At 38.2% G+C, this 20,253-nt stretch overlaps 2 protein-coding genes across 2 annotated transcripts in view; both read right to left on the minus strand.

The window, feature by feature from the left end:
• dok3 (docking protein 3) overlaps window positions 1-13,341 on the minus strand; it is a 17,187-nt gene extending 3,846 nt beyond the window's left edge. The window contains exons 1-4 of the mRNA XM_056472430.1: window positions 13,073-13,341; window positions 6,284-6,592; window positions 4,804-4,894; window positions 321-490 (exon numbers count right to left, since the gene is read on the minus strand). Coding sequence (XP_056328405.1) covers window positions 321-490; window positions 4,804-4,894; window positions 6,284-6,592; window positions 13,073-13,129 — 627 coding nt within the window. The 5' untranslated portion in view covers window positions 13,130-13,341. The remainder of the gene's footprint in view (window positions 1-320; window positions 491-4,803; window positions 4,895-6,283; window positions 6,593-13,072) is intronic.
• A 1,639-nt stretch (window positions 13,342-14,980) lies between these two features.
• LOC130241016 (probable ATP-dependent RNA helicase DDX41) overlaps window positions 14,981-20,253 on the minus strand; it is a 31,796-nt gene continuing 26,523 nt past the window's right edge. Inside the window, exons 12-14 of the mRNA XM_056472726.1 lie at window positions 16,798-16,869; window positions 16,609-16,719; window positions 14,981-15,247 (exon numbers count right to left, since the gene is read on the minus strand). Of these exons, the coding sequence (XP_056328701.1) occupies window positions 15,111-15,247; window positions 16,609-16,719; window positions 16,798-16,869 (320 nt within the window). The 3' untranslated portion in view covers window positions 14,981-15,110. The remainder of the gene's footprint in view (window positions 15,248-16,608; window positions 16,720-16,797; window positions 16,870-20,253) is intronic.

The following is a 20,253-nucleotide window of genomic DNA, read 5'->3' on the forward strand; positions in this document are numbered from 1 at the left end:
TAGATAGATAGATAGATAGATAGATCTAAACTAACTAGCCTAGACAGACGGTGGATGGATGGATGGATGGATGGATGGATGGATGGATGGATGGATGGATGGATGGATGGATGGATGGATGGATGGATGGATGGATGGATGGATGGATGGATGGATGGATGGATGGATGGATGGATGGATGGATGGATGGATGGATGGATGGATGGATGGATGGATGGATGGATGGATGGATGGATAGATAGATAGATAGATAGATAGATAGATAGATAGATAGATAGATAGATAGATAGATAGATAGAGTGTATTTCCCGCTGACTAACCTTGACTGGGCCGAATCTCCTGAGCAGTCTGTATGGCCAGCGCTGGATGGGCTGTCCAGTCTTTAGGTCCAGCAGACTGACCGTCTCTTTATCAGCCGACAGCAGGTAAGACCCAGACAACCTGAGTCTCTGAGATGATTCTGTGCTCTGAACACACACCTGGAACTGACCTGAGAACAGCACAAGACAAAAACACACACTCAGTCTGAGGGCACACCTAAATAAAGATCTGTTCTGCCAGCAATTATAGAGCTGTGGAGGAGACCACGTGGATGCCTGGATGGCTTCAGAAGTGAGAAATAGTTCATCAGTGATTCTTTGTTGAGGTTTAGTCTGGTTCTTGTCTCTTTATACACTCACGCAGACAGACATAATGGATCTTATCTTATTTGTTTATGGACTGTCGATACCTAGTTCAACCACTAGGAGTAAATCCAACATACTACACCTCTAAGCTACAAGTCTTGCAATACAGTGGAGGAACTATGACAGAAGCGAGTTAGCATTTTAGCAGTAGCGGCTCCCTCGTCTCAAAGTCAATGGGTTTTTTCAATGGGATTTCAGTTAAATCGCTTAAATAAGAGTCGTGGCTCACATAAACTCAAGATACTTTCATGTTTTATTCTACGACATAAAACACATCAGTTCCACCTCACTCTTGATTTATTAAATCCGTTATGCTTCTTTAAAAAGACGGTTGCTAAGATGCTAAATGCGGTGTCGGAGGCATTATACGTCATCGAGCTGAGCTGGTCCGGAGCGCAGCCCGCTTGTGTTGTGCATTTGGATTTGTCTGTTATTAAAGTATATTCATGAATTATAGTTCGTAGTGTTTTTCTAACTGGGAATTCATATTGTGTGTAGATAATGCCTTCACTTGTAAAGACTGCCGAGATTAATTTGTTGATCATTTATTTTATTATGAAGATACTGCTTACTAGCGCAGCCGGTCTCTTTCCTGCTCCCAGTAATGCAAACAAGTGAATAAATGGGTAAAAATCAAGCGGCAACCTCCCGCTCTCCCTCGGGAAGCCAATACGGAAGTAACTGAAACTGCAGTTAATCAAAATTCCGCTAGTCCTGGCTCCATAATAGAGCAAGTGGCAATTGAGCGCACTGTTAGAATGGCCAACTTTACAACAGAAATAAAGGTGTTTACAGCCTGGTACAAAGAACGATTTTGGGTCATATAGCTAATATTACCCTTCATGACAACTGTGAGGGGGTGAATTTTTTTATAACTCATCCATTTCCTTTATTTTAGGTTATATTAAGTTTGCATAATTAAGGGCGTGGCCACTTGAGTGACAGCTAGGTCTCGCTGGTCGCCGTCACTTCACCTCAGCTGAATCCGGCAGATTAGCCACTGATCTCGGCATATTCATCGTATTTTTGTGTTGTTTTATGTGGCTTTACACAGTCAGCTGCCTTTTGGACTTATTTCTTACAATTATCAGATGATATGGGATGCTGTGTGCATTTAATTGTGCTCACAAACCATTCATGTGGCCTCCGTTTCCCATGTGAGTAAAGTTATATACTTATACACCACCTCTATAAATGTATTTGTTTTATTTAAGATCATTTATCATTAATATTTTTCTTTAGACCCGTAAAGCACTCCAGAATCTGCCAGATTGATTAGCTGTAGACTCTAGAACAGTCATCTGAAGCGTTATCATACAGTGTTATGCTGGATTTTATCAATAGTCTTGCATTAACTAACACACACACGCGCACACACACACACACACACACACGCACACACACACGCACACACACACACATCTGAAGTGTTTGGAAGTAATTTGCGTTTTCCTCCTGTAGAAAAACGTCATATGAACAATGCTTAATGTGGCTCAATGTATTACTACAGTGTTTTGAAAAGTCTAAACACTTTATTGATATAGTGTACAGCCAAGCACATGTGGTCAGAACACAAACGAGTCGCAGGTAATACAGTATTCAGCGTTTCTCCCAAAGTAAAGTCTGTCTGACAGGTCTAAGCAAAGTGCCAGCAGGTGTCTGTAGCTCCGCTCACTCTCCGCCTCTTTGCCCTTGTTTGGTATCCCGCCGTGGGTGCGATGACGCGCGAACAAAATGGCGACGGTTGGCCGCGCCTACTTGTAGCTTCTTTTGCGCTCTTCAGAAACCTATGGGTGACGTCACTGATGCTACGTCCATATATTTTACAGTCTATGGTAAAAATACACACATATTAACAGTCAAGATCAAGTGATTTTTCGTCTGATTTTTCTTCATCTGAACACATTTAACTCTGTCATAACTGCAGTATTTACACTCCTCCATTAAATCTATAGCAGATGTGACTGTATGGGCTGCTTTTCCCTGTACTTCCTGACATAAAAATGAAAATTGAACGTTGCTCTGTGTCCATGATGGAACTTGCAGGCGTATAGACTTGTCCCTTCTTCATTTCTGTCGTCTGTTAAGGTAAGCCGGCTGTATGCACGTGAGCGATACACTTATATAAGTGTCCCTACTGAAAAATCCAGCTTAAACCAGCCTAGGCTGATTGGCTGGTTTTAGCTGGTTGACCAGCCTGGTTTTAGAGGGGTTTTGGCCATTTCCAGGCTGGTTTCCAGCCATTTCCAGCCTGGTCTTAGCTGGTCAGGCTGGAAAATGACCAGCTAAAACCAGCTTGACCACCTAGCCAGGCTGGGAGCCCAGCCAAAACCAGCTGTGTCCAGCTTAAACCAGGCTGGTCAAGCTGGTTTTAGCTGGTCATTTTCCAGCCTGACCAGCTAAGACCAGGCTGGAAATGGCTGGAAACCAGCCTGGAAATGGAAAAACCCCTCTAAAACCAGGCTGGTCAACCAGCTAAAACCAGCTAAAACCAGCCAACCAGCCTAGGCTGGTTTAAGCTGGATTTTTCAGCAGGGGTCCTATGATAATATTATGTTGGCACATTTATACATAGTTTTGAAACTGTTACAACAACCGTAAAGCAAAACAGATGTATTTCCCATTTAACAAACTATCCAAAAGGCACGCTGGTCTGTGCGTTTTTACGTATTTATTTGTTTATAATATATAGCGTGCATTATAATATAATAAACAGAGAGATTAACTTTGTCATGGAGCATATTTCTAAAAATAAGCTTGATAAGTTGTCTGTAGCAGAGTGCTGCTGACGAGGCGAGCGCTCCGAGCGCACTGTAGTCTGTTTATAGCCTAATGTTAGCTTTTCAATTCTTGCGTTCGCATTTAAAATCCAAACGTGCTCAAAGTTGTATTATTGTGTGAGGATTATCCAGCTGGACAAAACGTATAAGTGTAATGAACAGGGTTTGAACACAGAGCTTATTATTTGCAATCATCGAAAAGCCTACGGGAAAATCCTATTGGGGTTTTATTGAGGGAACCAGTTTTATGCTAGCAGCTGATTAGCCTTCAAGGTGACGTCATAGTTTTTCCACTTTATTAACAAATCATTAACTATGACTTTTGCCTTAATAAATCTCTAATTTGCTGCGTATTAATAGTTATTAAGATAGTAGTTGGGTTTAGGTATTTGATTAGAGATGTAGAACAAGATCATACTTTACAAACAGCCAATATTTTAATAATAAGCAGGCTGCTAGCTATTAGTGAGAATTAAAAGAGACCTATTACGTCCCTTTTTTACAAGACGTAAATGCGTCCATGCTGTCTCTAAAGAGTGTGTGTTTGAGTTTGAGCTGAAAATAGCACACAGATAATGTGTTATATCTCTCTGAAACTGACCCTTTTAGGCTCTTATCCTAATTTGGTGACTGTCGCTTTAAATTCAAATGAGATTGGGCTCTTTTCAGAAGAGGGCGGAGCTACAAATGCATATGCATAAGCATAGCGACAGGTGTAAAACAGCTGTGAGTGTGTTGTCAGTGCTGGTCAGGTGTGCTTCAGTGTGAGTGTGTGCTTCATGCTTCTGTCAGACTCCTGTCGCTGTTCATCGTAAACTCCACATCTATAATCCTCTTAGTCTATGCTGACATTATCTTCAGCAGCTCAAACACTCTAATGGCTAATGGACAGACGGCTGCTTCTCACTCAGGGCTGCTGTTTATGCTAATGAGATGGAGAGATGAGCACTAGTGGGCGGGGCTTTCCCCCTCTAATGACACGTACAAAGAGAGAATGTCAATCAAAGTGTTTCATTCATCAAGTCTGATTATAAACAAATACAATTAATTCATGTATATATCATTAGAGGCTGCTGGAGATATTCACACACTATTACTTGTGTTTAATCCCCTTATACAAGTGACTTTCGCATAAACTAAAGTGCCACGAAGTTAATGTGCAATCAGCAGGGAGGATCGCAGAGCTGAAGAAAATAAAGCCCTGAGTAATGGAGCTGTACGTGTTGCAGATATGAACACACAGCTCTTGCTCAACACACAGACAGTTGGAAACACCCACAGATAATGATGTTATCGGTGTGAGAATGGGGCTGTGTTGTGTTCTGCAGACGTCTCACCTGTTCCCCAGGTGGAGTACAGCTCGTTGCTGGCCAGCGGCAGGTATTTGTCTTTCTGAACTCTCCTGCTGTCTTCGCTGCTCTGGCTCTTCTAAAACATACAAGGCGGTTGATAACAAACAGCGTGCGTTAGTAATTCCTCTTTTTTTTTACGATGTCGATCTTTGAAAAATGACTAAGGATGTTCTTGAGCAATCATAAACGCAAAGGTGTGGTTGTCAACACTTCCTCTGCGACATGCTGAAGTTTATTATAGAAGTGTTGATTTTAGAAATACGTACTCTGCATATACATAATTATATACATATTTAGTGTTATGAGTGACCCCTCACAGATCTCGCTTTTACATTAATAGTTTCTCCAGGCTGCATATATTAGTGCACATACAGTAGATTAGTCAGTACTGAAGATCTGCTGAACTAATCTAACAAGCAAACTGAAGATCACAGTTCAAAAACCAAACACCCAAATTAATATGTTTATTAATAAATTCATTCAGTCATTTTCTTTTCGGCTGAGTCCCTTTATTAATCAGGGGTCACCACTGCAGAATGAACCGCTAACTTATCCAGCATATGTTTTACGCGGCGGATGCCCTTCCAGCTGCAACCCAGCACTGGGAAACACCCATACACACTCATTCACACTCATACACTACAGACAATTTAGCCTTCCCAATTCACCTGTACCACATGTGTTTGGACTTGAGGGGGAAGATTCAGACAAATGTTATCATACAACTAAACATTGCAGAATCAAAAATGATACCAAATTTAATACCATGTAAAATATCATTTAAGACTTTTCAATAGTTTTTAAGAGCCAAAAATTTCCCAAAATTAATTTATCAACTTTTAATACATATTAAGACCCCCTGCATGACAATGATGAAACAGTGGTGTCTGAGGCTTACGCTATGCCCATACACTGATCTCTTATTATTAGTCTATGCCTATGTAACCCCGCTGGTCCTACACCACCCAACCCACTCTGAGCTGGGATCGAACTGGCGACCTTCCGCATGAGAGTCGGTTGCTCTAACGAGGAGGCTAAAGACCATGTCCTCTATAGCATCTGTCACTAGAGCACCTTTAGAGGTCAGAGGAATGAGGTTTACCTGCACAGCACTTACTAGCAGGCCTCCGTTACACTCACCCCCCTAAACCTCACTCACATCCGGGTCACGGCACCAATGAAACCCCACCGGTCCTACACCACCCCAAACCCACTCTGAGCTGGGATCGAGCCGGTGACTCTCCGCATGGGAGTCGGTTGCTGTACCAAGGGGGCTAAAGACCATGGCCTCTATAACATCTGTCACTAGAGCACCTTTAGATGTCAGAGGAGTGAGGTTTACCTGCACAGCACTTACTAGCTGGCCTCCGTTACACCTAGATACACCTGGATTTGCTTTAAAGTGCAGCTTTAATAGAGGTATGGAGAACTGACCACTGAGCTGAACCGTATAAAGCCTGGGTACCTGAAAAGCCAGCCGGCAGAGCACCGCCAGCCAGTCGTCCTGTTGGGGCGCAGCGATGGTGAAGGTGCAGGAGATGGTGTTGAGGAAGAAAGCGGAGCAGTCTGTGGGACAGCTCTCTGCTGGAGCCGGGGTGATGCTCAGACAGTCCGACAGCCGAATCACTCGCTTATCCGTCCTCTTAAACCCTGCCGGTTTGCTGATCCCGAACCCCATCCGGCCTCCACCGTCCCGCAGGTCCCACAGCTCCAGACGGCCCACGCCTGCGGGTCCCGCCTCCAGGAGGACCAGCCATGACTTACGCCAGATCTTCTGCAGGAACAACAGCAGACATTAACACCATTTACTCAGGCCATATACAGGAGCAGAGTCAAATTCAAGACCTTTTAAAGTCCACATGAAACTAACCATACTGGCTAGCTAGCTCGCATTGCTAGTTCTGTGCTGAACGATTCATCTGTGCAGGTCATTAGGAAAACAAATTGGTTGCTCTTATAATCTGAAATTAAAATCTGAAAATGCACGTCCTGTTTTAGTTCAATTCTCAATTTACGTCAGTCTGAGGTATTGGGTGTGGCTAACACACTAAACCACGCCCCCTACAGCTGTCAGTTTTAACAACAAACAGAAATAGTGAGCAGAGGGAGTCTGTTAGGTTGTAATAACTCTCCCCAAACCCTTTTCTCCATCAATCTGAATGAAACGCCTACTTTACTACAGCCAATCAGCTCTCAGTAGAAAAGAACAAGCCACGCCCACTGTTTAAAATTCCATTTCTGCATCAACGGACTCTTTTCATTCATTTTAAGACCTCATCACCAGTTTAGGTTTCAACCAGTAACATTGGAGACATCTTAACTCAGAGCGCCATCTGAATAGTTTAATTTAAAATAGCATGCGAATGTGCGCGTCTGGTGTGCGATACTTTCAACTGTCATGTGTGCGCCGTGTCGCGGCGCCGAGCGGTGTGTGACCCGCTTAAGAGGATTATAAATGTGGTTTTAACACAGCTAGTCCTGTTTCTGTCACTATGCTGATGCACAGGTATTTGTAGCTCCGCCCTCTTCTGAAAAGAGCCCAATCTCATTTGAATTTAAAGCGACAGTCACCAAATTAGGATCAAAGCCTAAAAGGGTCAGTTTCAGAGAGATATAACACATCATCTGTGGGCAGTTCTCAACTCAAACTCAAACACACACTCATCAGAGATGCATTATACATCTTGTAAAAGGAGGCATATAATAGCTCCCCTTTAAAGCATCATTTTGAATAATTTACAGTGAGCCTGAGGAATTATAGGTGGGCAGAAACCCTCGGCTGCACATTATTTATAGAAGAGAAAAGCAGCTGTTTCCCCACCCGAGGTGTCTCCATCCTCATGCTCGAGATAAACGCGGATGAATCATTTATAAGAGATAAAACCAAGAATCATTTCACAACTCCTGCCCCTGCGGCTGGATGAGGCCGTCTCAGAGGAGCAGATCTGATCCTGCCTCCGCTAAATCTCTCCTCCCAACTCCATTAAAGCATTAATTCACTTCCGCATTGAACATTTCCTCATCATTTACTCATACAAGATGCTCATTTATGTTTAGACTGTGATCTGTTCATCAGGTTTGCTTTGGTACTGATTAATCTAATGCATATGCACAAATATATTATCTCATTAGCAATCTCTATTATTAATAATTATTTTCCCCCAATTAATGTTTATATTTGAACATATACATACACGTTTACATGTGCCAGATATAACAGAAACCAACAACTAAACAAATGAACAAACAAATCAAAAGGCTTCTCAGTATTTTACATCAGAGTACAAGATCACCTCTTTAAATAATCTTCCAAATCCACCACCTTTAAAAAACAACACGAAAGGTCCCCAAACTCCATCAAAAGTTATGTATTTATAATATATAACTTTATAACTTAATATATAAGTAACTTTTTCCATTGTTACCATCTCTTTCAGCCAACGGTCTATATTTGCTGCACATTTCCAATTGAAAGAAATAAGCCGTTTCGCTTGCAGAATGCCTATATTCATAAATATACGCTCCCTCTTTTTTAACTAAATCTCCTTGGGATATACATGAAATAAAAAAAAAATGTATACCCTCAACCTCAAGAGTCTTTACTATCATTTCTTTCACACCTTTCCAAAAGTTCTGCATTCCTTTCCATTCCCATACACAGTGATACAGCGTTCCTTTAAGGTCCCTGCATCTCAAGCAAGTATCTGGAATATTTTCATTATATTACTGCAATAAAACTGCTGTTATGTAAATCCTCATCAGCCACTTCTCTTGGAAGAGTTTCAGACGAGTGTTCATTGTTAGTGATTGAGCTTCCTCGCGTGTCTTTATACAGTCCTCTGTAGAAATATCCTCTTTAAGATCTAATCTCCAGCTTCCAGTTTACAACTTGAAGACTCCTTTGATTCTGACACCAGCATCTTGTATAATGAAACCTTCACTAAAACAATCTTTTGTTATTACCTTTTCTAAAACAGACAATGATGGCATATCCAGAGAATTACTTTGTGATGTGAGGATAAAATCTCTTATTTGTAAATGCTTAAGGAAATGTTTTGCAGGAATATTGTATTGTATTTACTAACAATTTCCTCAAATGGCATTAGAACACTGTTAACATATTCAGTTGAAGTCAGAATTATTAGCCTCCCTGAATTATTAGCCCCCCTGTTTATTTTCTTCCCTAATTTCTGTTTAACAGAGCAGATTTCTTCAACACATTTCTAATCATAATAGTGTTAATAACTCATCTCTAATAACTGATTTATTTTCTCTTTGTCATGATGACAGTAAATAATATTAGACTAGATATTCTTTAAGACACTTCTATACAACTTAAAGCGACATTTAAAGACTTAACTAGGTTAATTAGGCGTAACTAGGCAGGTTAGGGTAATTAGGCAAGTTATAGTATAATGATGGTTTGTTCTGTAGACAGTCGAGAAAAATATATAGCTTAAAGGGGCTAATAATATTGACCTTAAAATGGTGTTTAAAAACTTAAAATCTGCTTTTATTCTAGCCGAAATAAAACAAATAAGACTTTCTCCAGAAGAAAAAATATTAGAAGACATACTGTGAAAATTTCCTAAATCTAATCAACATAATTTGGGAAATATTAAATAAAATAATAATAATAATAATAAAAGGGGGGCTAATAATTCTGACATTAACTGAAAATCTGCTATCTAATTCCCTTCTCTGCCCATATCTTGAATCCTGCATCTAATGTACCTGGTTTAAATGTTTTATTTCCCCAAATTGGACTGAAACAAGATAAGGGAAAGCAGGCACTTAAATATTTTTTCATGTCAAACCATATGGAAATCATATTATTAACTAAGTGATTGGAAACTAGTTTTTTAAGATCTTTAAAATCTGCTGAATATAAACACATATTTAAAGCTAGACCAGATTAATGCCAACTGATTCCCTCTCCACCCAATATGGGCAGTTCTGAGATAAAAAATAAAACATTATTGTTCTACATTGCACAACTCGATATAATCTCTAATATTATGTATTATATTATCACAGAGAGATCTGTGAGGGGTATATATATATATATATTTATAGTCTCTTCTACTTAATCAAAATCACTGTGAAAACACTAATATTGTGAAAATGTTTCATTAATATTAGAATTATTATTATTATAAAAAATCTAATAAAACTCTAACAATTTATAATATAATTAAATGTAATAAAAATTATAAACAGTACTACATTAATGGCATCTCACTTCTATCTTATATTAAAAATTAAACATCTAAAATTTATAACGCAATATAATTTATACCATGCTTATATAAAATAGGAATCAACATTTTGAAATATTTGATTATTATTAAATTTAAAGCCGTAACACTTCTACTTGGTATTAAAAAAAAAAAATCTAATAATTTCTAAATTTAATCCTATTATATATGCATACTTGTGTAGTATAAAAATAAATAAAGAAATAAAATGTAAAATTAATAAAAATGTCAAATGAAACCTAAATAGTTTCACACTTAAAGCCATAACAGTTAAATCATGTCTTAAAATTATAATCCATACTATAATAAAATAATTATACAAAGAATACAATATAATAAAATATAACAAATATAATATCTTATAGACATATATAGTTAAAAAAATTTAATAAAAATAATGAATAGTACTACTAAAGCCATATCACTTCTATCTTGTGCAAAATAACAATAAAGCAAAAAATAAAAACCTTAAATATTATTACACTTAAAGCCAAAAGTTCTCTTATATAAAAAGCCAAAATTCATAATAATTAATTAATAATATATAATTATTTAGTAACAAAATATTACAAACAATAAATAGTATTACACTTAAAGCCATAACACTTCTATCTTATATTAAAAAAAGAATAATCAACCTTGTTTTATTAATATAACCTACACTCACCGGCCACTTTAATAGGTACACGTCAAAATGCTTGTTAACGCAGATTTCTACTCAGCCAATCAGATGTCAGCAGCTCAATGCATTTATTCATGTAGACATGGTCAAGACGATCTGCTGCAGGTCAAAGTGAACATCAGAATGGGGAAGAAAGGGGATTTAAGTGACTTTGAACGTGGCATGGTTGTTGCTGCCAGACGGGCTGCTCTGAGTATTTCAGAAACTGCTGATCTACTGGGATTTTCACGCACAACCATCTCTAGGGTTTACAGAGAATGGTCCGACAAAGAGGAAATATCCAGTGAGCGGCAGTTCTGTGGGCGCAAATGCCTTGTTGATGCCAGAGGTGAATGGCCAGACTGGTTCCAGCTGATAGAAAGGCAACAGTAACTCAAATAAGCACTCGTTACAACCGAGGTCTGCAGAAGAGCATCTCTGAACACACAACACGTCCAACCTTGAGGCAGATGGGCTACAGCAGCAGAAGACCACACCGGGTGCCGCTCCTGTCAGCTAAGAACAGGAAACTGAGGCTACAATTCACACAGGCTCACCAAAACTGGACAATAGAAGATTGGAGAAACGTTGCCTGGTCTGATGAGTCTCCATTTCTGCTGACACATTCGGATGCTCGGCTCACAATTTGGCCTAAACAACATGAAAGCATGGATCCATCCTGCCTTGTATCAGCGGTTCAGTGTTCTCAAGTGTTCACTGTGCTCAAATGGCCTCCACAGTCACCAGAGCTCAATCCAATAGAGCCCCTTTGGGATGTAGTGGAACGGGATTGGCATCATGGATGTGCAGCAGACAAATCTGCAGCAACAGTGTGATGCTATCATGTCAATATGGAGCAAAATCTCTCAGGAATATTTCCAGTGAATCTCTACCATGAAGGATTAAGGCAGTTCTGAAGACAAAAGGGGGTCCGACCTGGTACTAGTGAGGTGTACCTAATAAAGTGGCCAGTGAGTGTATATAGTAACAAATAAATAAATAGTATTACACCTAAAGCCATATTACTTCCATCTTATATTAATAAAGAATAATCAAATAATTGATAATAATATAATATATACTTTTATAGTAACAAAAAATAAATAGTACTACACTTAAAGCCACGACACTATCTAAAATAATAATAATTTATGATAATATAGCCTATTATAATATAATATAATATAAACAGTAATGAAAATAAATAAGCGATATCACTCCTATCTAAAAAAATCTAATTCAGCATAATATAGTGTAATATTATATAACAGACTTATATAGTAACAATATTAGTACACTAAAGCCATATCACTTCCATCTTATATTAAAAATAATAATCAAATAATTTATAATAACAAAAGATATACTCATATAGTAACAAGAAATAAAAAGAACAGTAAATAGTATCACACGTAAAGCCAAAACAGTTCTCTTATATTACAAAAAAACGAATGATATACAATAATATGTATAATAATATACAGCGCTCAGCATATATAAGCACACCCCTCACATCTCTCTTGTATCTTCATATTTTTTAATAGGAAGCTCTACAGTATTATATTAGATTAGTCAGCACTGAAGCCAAATCTGGAGCTAATCTAACAAAATAACCTACGATAACAGTCTAAAAACGAGTACACCCAAATTTACGTTATAGAAAAATATTAAATACAAATTAAAAAAAGAGGAAAAATCAAGAGAAGCAAAAAATATTGAAAGTTTTTATTGAAATTTTGTAGTTTGTAATTTATTTTGCAATATTTAGCTTGAATTTAATTGTGTTATCTTTCTATTTCTAAATATGTTTGGTGACTAAAATATAATTTTAATAAATATATCTGTTTAATAAATCTATTTTGTTCAAATGCACCAAAATACACTGCATATATTCATTGTATAGTAACAAAAGTAATAAAAAATAATAAATAGTGAAACACAAAGCATATCATAAACATACAATTAAATCATTTATAATAATATAAAATAAATTAGAAAATAATATATAAATAAAAACAATTAAATTATTTATAATAATATAAAATAAATTAGAAAATAATATATAAATAAAATAATATAAAACATGATATATGCTTATTTAGTAACAAAAAAAGTTAACCAATAAATAGTATCCCACTTAAAGCATTATCACTATCTTATATTAAATATAAAAATCTAAATAGTTTAGATTAATATAATCTATACTTGTATAGTAAGACATTTTTTTAATAAAATAAATAGTACTACACTTAAAGCCAGAACACTTACACAAACAAATTTAAATAAATGTAAAAACAAGTGTAAACAAATGCAATGCTTCAGTAAATCAGCTGACCTTCCCAAACTTGACTCCCTGGAGGAACAGCGGGCCCTCTTTAGAGATCACATCCATAGTGCTGCAGCTCCTCTGTTCACTATAGGACACACTGACAGTACATGATAACGAAGACTATTTTGATATGAAGCAAGAGTTTCCGTCAGGGTGGGGAAACAAGCGGCTAAAAATGGTCACCACTGGCTTTCCTCCGTGCTCTTAAAAACGTCACATTGTTCGCAGAGAAACAGGTTAATCAGCCACGCTTGGTCATAAACAGGACGCTGAGAGAAGATGCAGGCACAGATACTGTCTGAAAAAAGATGAAGTTATTAGTTTTACTTAACATGAACGCAGAATAAGTGGATGCTCATTTAATTCTTTACAGTAGAAGTGCAGCATATGAACTGATCACTGATTAAAGTGTCTGCTAAAGGTGCTACACTGCAAAACACATGAGTAAATTAACAGTTATCTGGGTGTTTTGTTGATTATTTATGACTTTGAATTGCATTATGTGACTGACTTTTAATGTTAATATACATGTTATGGGACACATAGTTAATGTGGGACAGGTAATGTGGGCAAAAAGAAGTGACAAACTGCAGACTTTGGGTGTTTATATCTTCTAAATGTGAATTTTGTCATTTGTTTTGGAGTTTTATCCTGAAAATGAACATGCTTCTACTAACAGCTTATTTTAATTTATGGGAAGTTTAAACTGTAGAGTGAATTTTCAACATCAGAAGTGGACAGAGCAGAGATCAACATCCCATAATGCAATTCACCACCGCATATAAACAGAATTAATCTCATAATATAGAAAAGATTAATTAACAGACATGTTACAGTGGAATGCAACCTAGCTTTTATTAGATAGATGGATAGATGGATAGATGGATGGATAGATAGATAGATAGATAGATAGATAGATAGATAGATAGATAGATAGATAGATAGATAGATAGATAGATAGATAGATGGACGGATAGACAGATAGATAGATGGATAGACGGACAGACGTAGAGACAGACAGACAGACAGAACGAAAGATAGAACGATAGATAGATTATAGAGGATATATAGATAGTAGATAGATAGAAATAGATAGCTAGATGGATATTGGATAGACGCTAGATGGATAGACGATAGATGGATAGACGATGATGGATATACGCTAGATGGATAGAGATAGCTGGATAGATAGATAGATAGATATATAGATGATGATAGTAGATAGATAGATGATAATAGATAGACAGATCGACTAGATATAACGAAGATAGAACGATAGAAACTAAGATAGATAGTAGATGATAATAGATGAACAGACTGACAGACAGAACAGACGGCGGACGGACGGACGGACGGACGGACGGACGTACGGCTGACGGACGGACCTGACGGACGGACTGATTGATGGATAGATATAGATGTATAGATAGATAGATAGATAGATAGATAGATAGATAGATAGATAGATAGATAGATAGATAGATAGATAGATAGATAGATAGATAGAACGATAGACGAATGGATGGATGGACGGACGGACGGATGGACGGACGGACGGATGGATGGATGGATAGATAGATGGATAGACAGATAGATAGATGGATAGACAGATAGAACGATAGATAGAACGACAGACAGACAGACAGACATATAGATAGAGAGACAGACAGACAGACAGAGAGAGAGACAGACAGACAGACAGACAGACAGAGAGACAGACAGACAGACAGACAGACAGACAGACAGACAGACAGACAGACAGACAGATAGATAGATAGATAGATAGATAGATAGATAGATAGATAGATAGATAGATAGATAGATAGATAGATAGATAGATAGATTCATAACTGTAATAAACTGAACACGTTATTCACATACTATAGTAAACATGAATGAGGTCATCTTCTCCAGTGTAATGCAGCTTCTCTTTTATTTTTATATTGAGCAAAACTCTGACAGACAGATTCACAGAAGAGGAGTCCACCAGTAATGTACAGGTTCCAGAATAATACATGTGTGTACAGAATAAAAGCCCCCAGCATCAGAAGTCCATGGAGCTGTTGGCCAGGTAGTCTTTGCGGCCGATGTTGGTGACCTGTTTGGTCTGCATGGCCTCCAGTTTGGGACAATCTGTGATCCTGTGACCCAAACCACCGCAGAAGGTACAGCCGCGCTCCCCTGAACACAAAACACACGCAGGTTAAAGAGCTGTTTTGTTTTGGGTAATGAAAGAAGAAAACTAGTCACTGATCATATTTTTTCTAGGACTAATAGAGAAATAGCGATGAGAACAGACGGGAAAAGATGGATGGATAGGTTTGGGGTGGATGGATAATGGATACAGAGATAGAGAGATGGATGGATGGGTTTTGGGTGGATGGATGGAGAGATAGAGAGATAGATGGGTTTGGGATGGAATGATTGATGGATGGATGGGCGGACGGCTGGATGGATGGAGAGATGGATGGATGGGTTTTGGGTGGGTAGAGAGATGAAGGAATGGATGGATTAGTGGAGAGATAGAGATGGATGAATAGATGGATGGGTGGATGGGGTGAAGGAGGGATGGGTGGAGAGAAGGAGGGATGGCTGGAGAGAGAGATGGAGGGATAGATGGATGGGTAGGTGGGGAGACGGAGGGATGGGTGGATGGATGAACAGATTGAGGGATGGATGGGTTGGGTATGGATGATGGATGGAGAGATGGATGGATGTGTTTTGGGTGAATGGATGGAGAGAAAGAGATGGATGGGTTTTGGGTGGATGGATGGAATTATGGATGGATGGAGAAACAGAGGAATGGATGAGTTTGGGATGGATTGATGATGGAGAGATGGATGGGTTTGGGTGGATGGATGGAGAGATAAAGGATGGTTGGATGATGGATGGAGAGATAGAGAGATGGATGATGGACGGACGGATGGATAGAGAGATGGATGGATAGGTTTTGGGTGGGTAGAGAGATGAAGAAATGGATGGATTAGTGGAGAGAGAGAGAGATGGATGAATAGATGGATGGGTGGGTGGGGAGGAGGAGGGATGGCTGGAGAGAGAGATGGAGGGATGGATGGATGGATGGGTGGGTAGGTGGGGAGACGGATGGATGGGTGGATGGATGAACAGATTGAGGGATGGATGGGTTGGGGATGGATGATGGATGGAGAGATGGATGGATGTGTTTTGGGTGGATGGATGGAGAGAAAGAGATGGTGTGATGTTGTAAACTGAGCGTCATTCTGCTCTTCTTCTGCATTAAGACTCAGACCAATCGCACTGATATTTTCAGAAACACAGCAGCTCTGCTTTGGTGTTGTGATGGAGTCATATGTTTATAAGTATATTAATATACAGCTAAAACAGGGTAACACTTAACAAGTATGTAGCTGTGAGTAAATAAAGACACACTGCTAGAGAAGTGTATTTTTTACACACCATCACTGCTGACCTTTCAGAAACTATCAGCGCCTCACAACTAAAACAAGATGGAGCCTTCTCGAGTGTGTGCTTTACGGTTTCAGCAACACGTGCATCATTCATACCTCCGATATCCAGCATGGTCTCGTCTCCAGTGTGCAGAACCTGCAGAACCGGAGGAACTTTCTGCTTGGCTTCAACCAGCAGAGCTTTCAGATCCATCAGCACAGACTCGTCTAAAACACAGAGAGCTTCATTATATTTCTAAAATAGAAAGAGAAACCTGCGGACAGGCTTTAGAAATAAACACTCACCACATCCTTTGTTGATAAATGTGGTGGCGATTCCAGTCTTGCCGGATCGACCTGTTCGGCCTATTCTGTGGACTGTGAATATACACAATACATATTTTAGGTAACACTATAATAACTGCACACTATGAATCATTTATTAAAGGGCACCTATGGTGATAAATCTACTTTTCAAGCTGTTTGGACAGACATATGTGCATGTATGGTGTATAGAGCGTCATATTGGGGTGATATAAACACACCCAGTGCTTTTTTTTCAATTTAACAACATAAAAAACGGTGGACCAATTGGAGCGGTTTTCAGATCGACCGTAACTATACGTAGGAGAGCGGTCCCCCCGCCCACCAATATTGATTGACAGGCACGTCATCATATCCTCAGTTTGTTGATTCACGTCCGCCATTTTCAGCGTGAGTCGAATCGATATCACTAAAGGAACACGCTAGCTCTATTTTTAGATGCAAGGCTCATTGGGCTCAACACAAGATCAATATTCTCCACATTATCGCTCTAATCGGAATTATTGGTTGTATCTTTAGGTAGGTTTGCAAACATGTGTACTTCTCATTGAGTCTACCTTATACTTCAGCCGTTTGCATTTCTCGCGATCCCAGAAGCTCCCTGTGATCTTAACTAGCATGCGTTTTAGAATTCTAAACATCGGTTTCTATCAGGGTACACTCAAGTCGACGGCTGGGCGCTGCGGACCGCTGCAGAAACCGATGTTTAGAATTCAGAAATGCGTGGCGCGACGATTCGGGACACTTCATGTTTCTGCCGCGCCACAGAGAGTGTCTGGTGTGCCGTGTTGCGGCTTCGAGCGGCGCATCCGGTGCCTCAGTCAAAGTTAATTCAGTGTGCGTGGTTATTAGTTTCTGTGTACAAGCTCAGAACTTTAAACTAGCACACAGTTGGCTGTAAAACTGTACAAAGACACAAATGATTGTGTACTCTCTGCTTGGTCTGTGTCCGAGTCGTACATGTACGACTGAATGCTGATCCTCTCACTCCTTCTCTGAGTCTTCTTGTCAGACTCTGTTGCAAACGCAGAGCGGGTGAGCTCATGGCTCCGCCCCCTTGTTACGTTGGCGGGAAGCTGAAACTAATCTACATGTGAAGCAACACACCCCTAAATCAGCGAGCTGTGGACACGCCCCCAACACGACACTTTTTAACACATTATAATAAAACAATCTGAACTGTGTTTTAAACTGAAGCTAAACTGGCACACTCAGAACAACCAGAATATTAATATTAAATCAGAAAAAAGAGGTTAACTATGTGCCCTTTAAGCATTAGCAAACAGGGAATTCATGTTAAGCATTAACTCTACATTAATAGACTTATAGATTATAACTGCTATTATACTAATGCTCTATTCTTGACTTATAACTAGGGCCAGACAGAATCTGCGGATGTTTTTTGCTATTTCTGCACAGAATTGTGTTAAAAATCTGCAGATTTATGCGATTATTTTTGGAGTTTCATAACTAAAACCTTAATATATGAAATATAAAGTAATACCTTATTAACTTTTATTTACTGTTAACAATGCAAATCCACAAAGCAAGGTAAACAAAGCAAGTCTCTCAAATAATATCTCTACTAAAAGACAGACAATATTACTGCACACACTGTATTGTACATAAATCAGATGAATATTTCCATATTAGTCAATAATATTACTGTAAATAATTTAAAACTGAATAAATATAAATGTACACACATTTATTCGAGTAAATAAACAGAATCAATGACGGGCTAAAAATCTGCAGCAATCTGCATGCACAGACTCCGTGTGGGCCTACTTATAAGCCCATACATAATGTGCTTAATGATTGTGCGTTCATATTTAGTTAATTATTATTTTTTCATTACTAAATTAACCTCCTAGATCAGGGATGGGCAAACTCGATCCTGGAGGGCCGGTGTCCCTGCATAGTTTTGCACCAACCCTAATCAAACACACCTGCTTGTAGTTTTCTAGTGATCTTGAAGACACTAATTAGGGTGTTCAGGTGTGTTTGATTAGTGTTGGAGCAAAACTCTGCAGAGACACCGGCCCTCCAGGATCGAGTTTGCCCATGCCTGTCCTAGGGCTTAGTGGCCACATACGTGGACAGCACATTTCAGCTCTTAAGTGGCTTTCCTCTTAAGGCCCAAGCTGTTTTTTTTACATGCAGTTTTTATTTCTCTTTGCTATTTGGGCTTATTGGAACCTAATTAAAATAAAACCTGAGTATCATCTTTTGATTTGATGTACTTTTAGAGAAACATGATGTCCATATATGTGGACTCGTGGTCCAAATTTCCATAAAACACCTTTTTTTCTGACTGTTTCCTGTAACTTTAGAATTTTTCAATATATTTTTTTTACCGAACATCTCCTTCCCCAACAATTTAACCCCTTACACATGAGGTGATACATAAAATAAATAAATAAATAAAACAATAATGAAATTATAATCAAAAATTAAATAATAATAATTTAAAAATTTTAATAGTAAAACAAAATAAAATAAATTCTGACTGTTTTTTAATGCATCTATAACATAGACATTTTAAACATGTTTTGACTATCAGAGAGTAAAAACAACATATTTGGCTCATTTTTGACAGGTAAAAATAGCATTTGGAACCTTTCATATATTGCAGGAAGACACCGTGTGTCTGTAATGGGAATCGCAATCATTTACAAACCAGTTATTTGAGAGAAGGTGCTGGTTTTTAAAGATCCTTCAGAATGAGTTAGTAAATGATTAATAAATTATTCAAATTAACATTTCTATATCTTATTATTCAGGCATGTGCTAATAGTTAATTTGCATGTTAATAAATGCTTTATTAACTTCATCCAGTTTGGTCACCTAATCTAAAGTGAAGACTATTAATGCTTTATAAACCCCTTATAAAGGACAATTAAAGGCTCAGTTACATTATAAACAGGAAAAAAGAAAATAAATCACTTTATTCACTTATAGTCATTTGAAGATCCACAAATGAAACTGCATCAAATGAAAAATCAATCTTTGCAATCTTATGTAAAATAAATTACTGTACAGTTTAAACATCGCTTAATTACTTTAATATGGTGCATCATAGTATATTGTTCAATTATTATATTGTTGTTTTAGCCAATTTTAGGTTGTATTTTGACACTCCTGTTACTCAGCGATGTCTGAACTTTACAGTCATTTAACTTTTAGATAAGATTGCAAACATTTATTGTTCATTTGATATTAAAGGGGTTTATAAAGCATTAATAGTCCTCACTTTACATTAGGTGACAAAACTGCAGGAAGTTGAGTTAATAAAGCATTTCCCTACCGATGTATTAAGACCCGTTTCCACTGAGTGGTACGGTACGATTTGGTTTGGTTTGGTACGCTTTTATAGCCGTTTCCACTGTCAAAAAGCGTACCGAACCGCACCGTAGCACTTTTTCGGCACCCTTTCGA

Source organism: Danio aesculapii, chromosome 14 (genome assembly GCF_903798145.1).
Source record: "Danio aesculapii chromosome 14, fDanAes4.1, whole genome shotgun sequence".
In the NCBI taxonomy this organism is placed as follows: domain Eukaryota; kingdom Metazoa; phylum Chordata; class Actinopteri; order Cypriniformes; family Danionidae; genus Danio; species Danio aesculapii.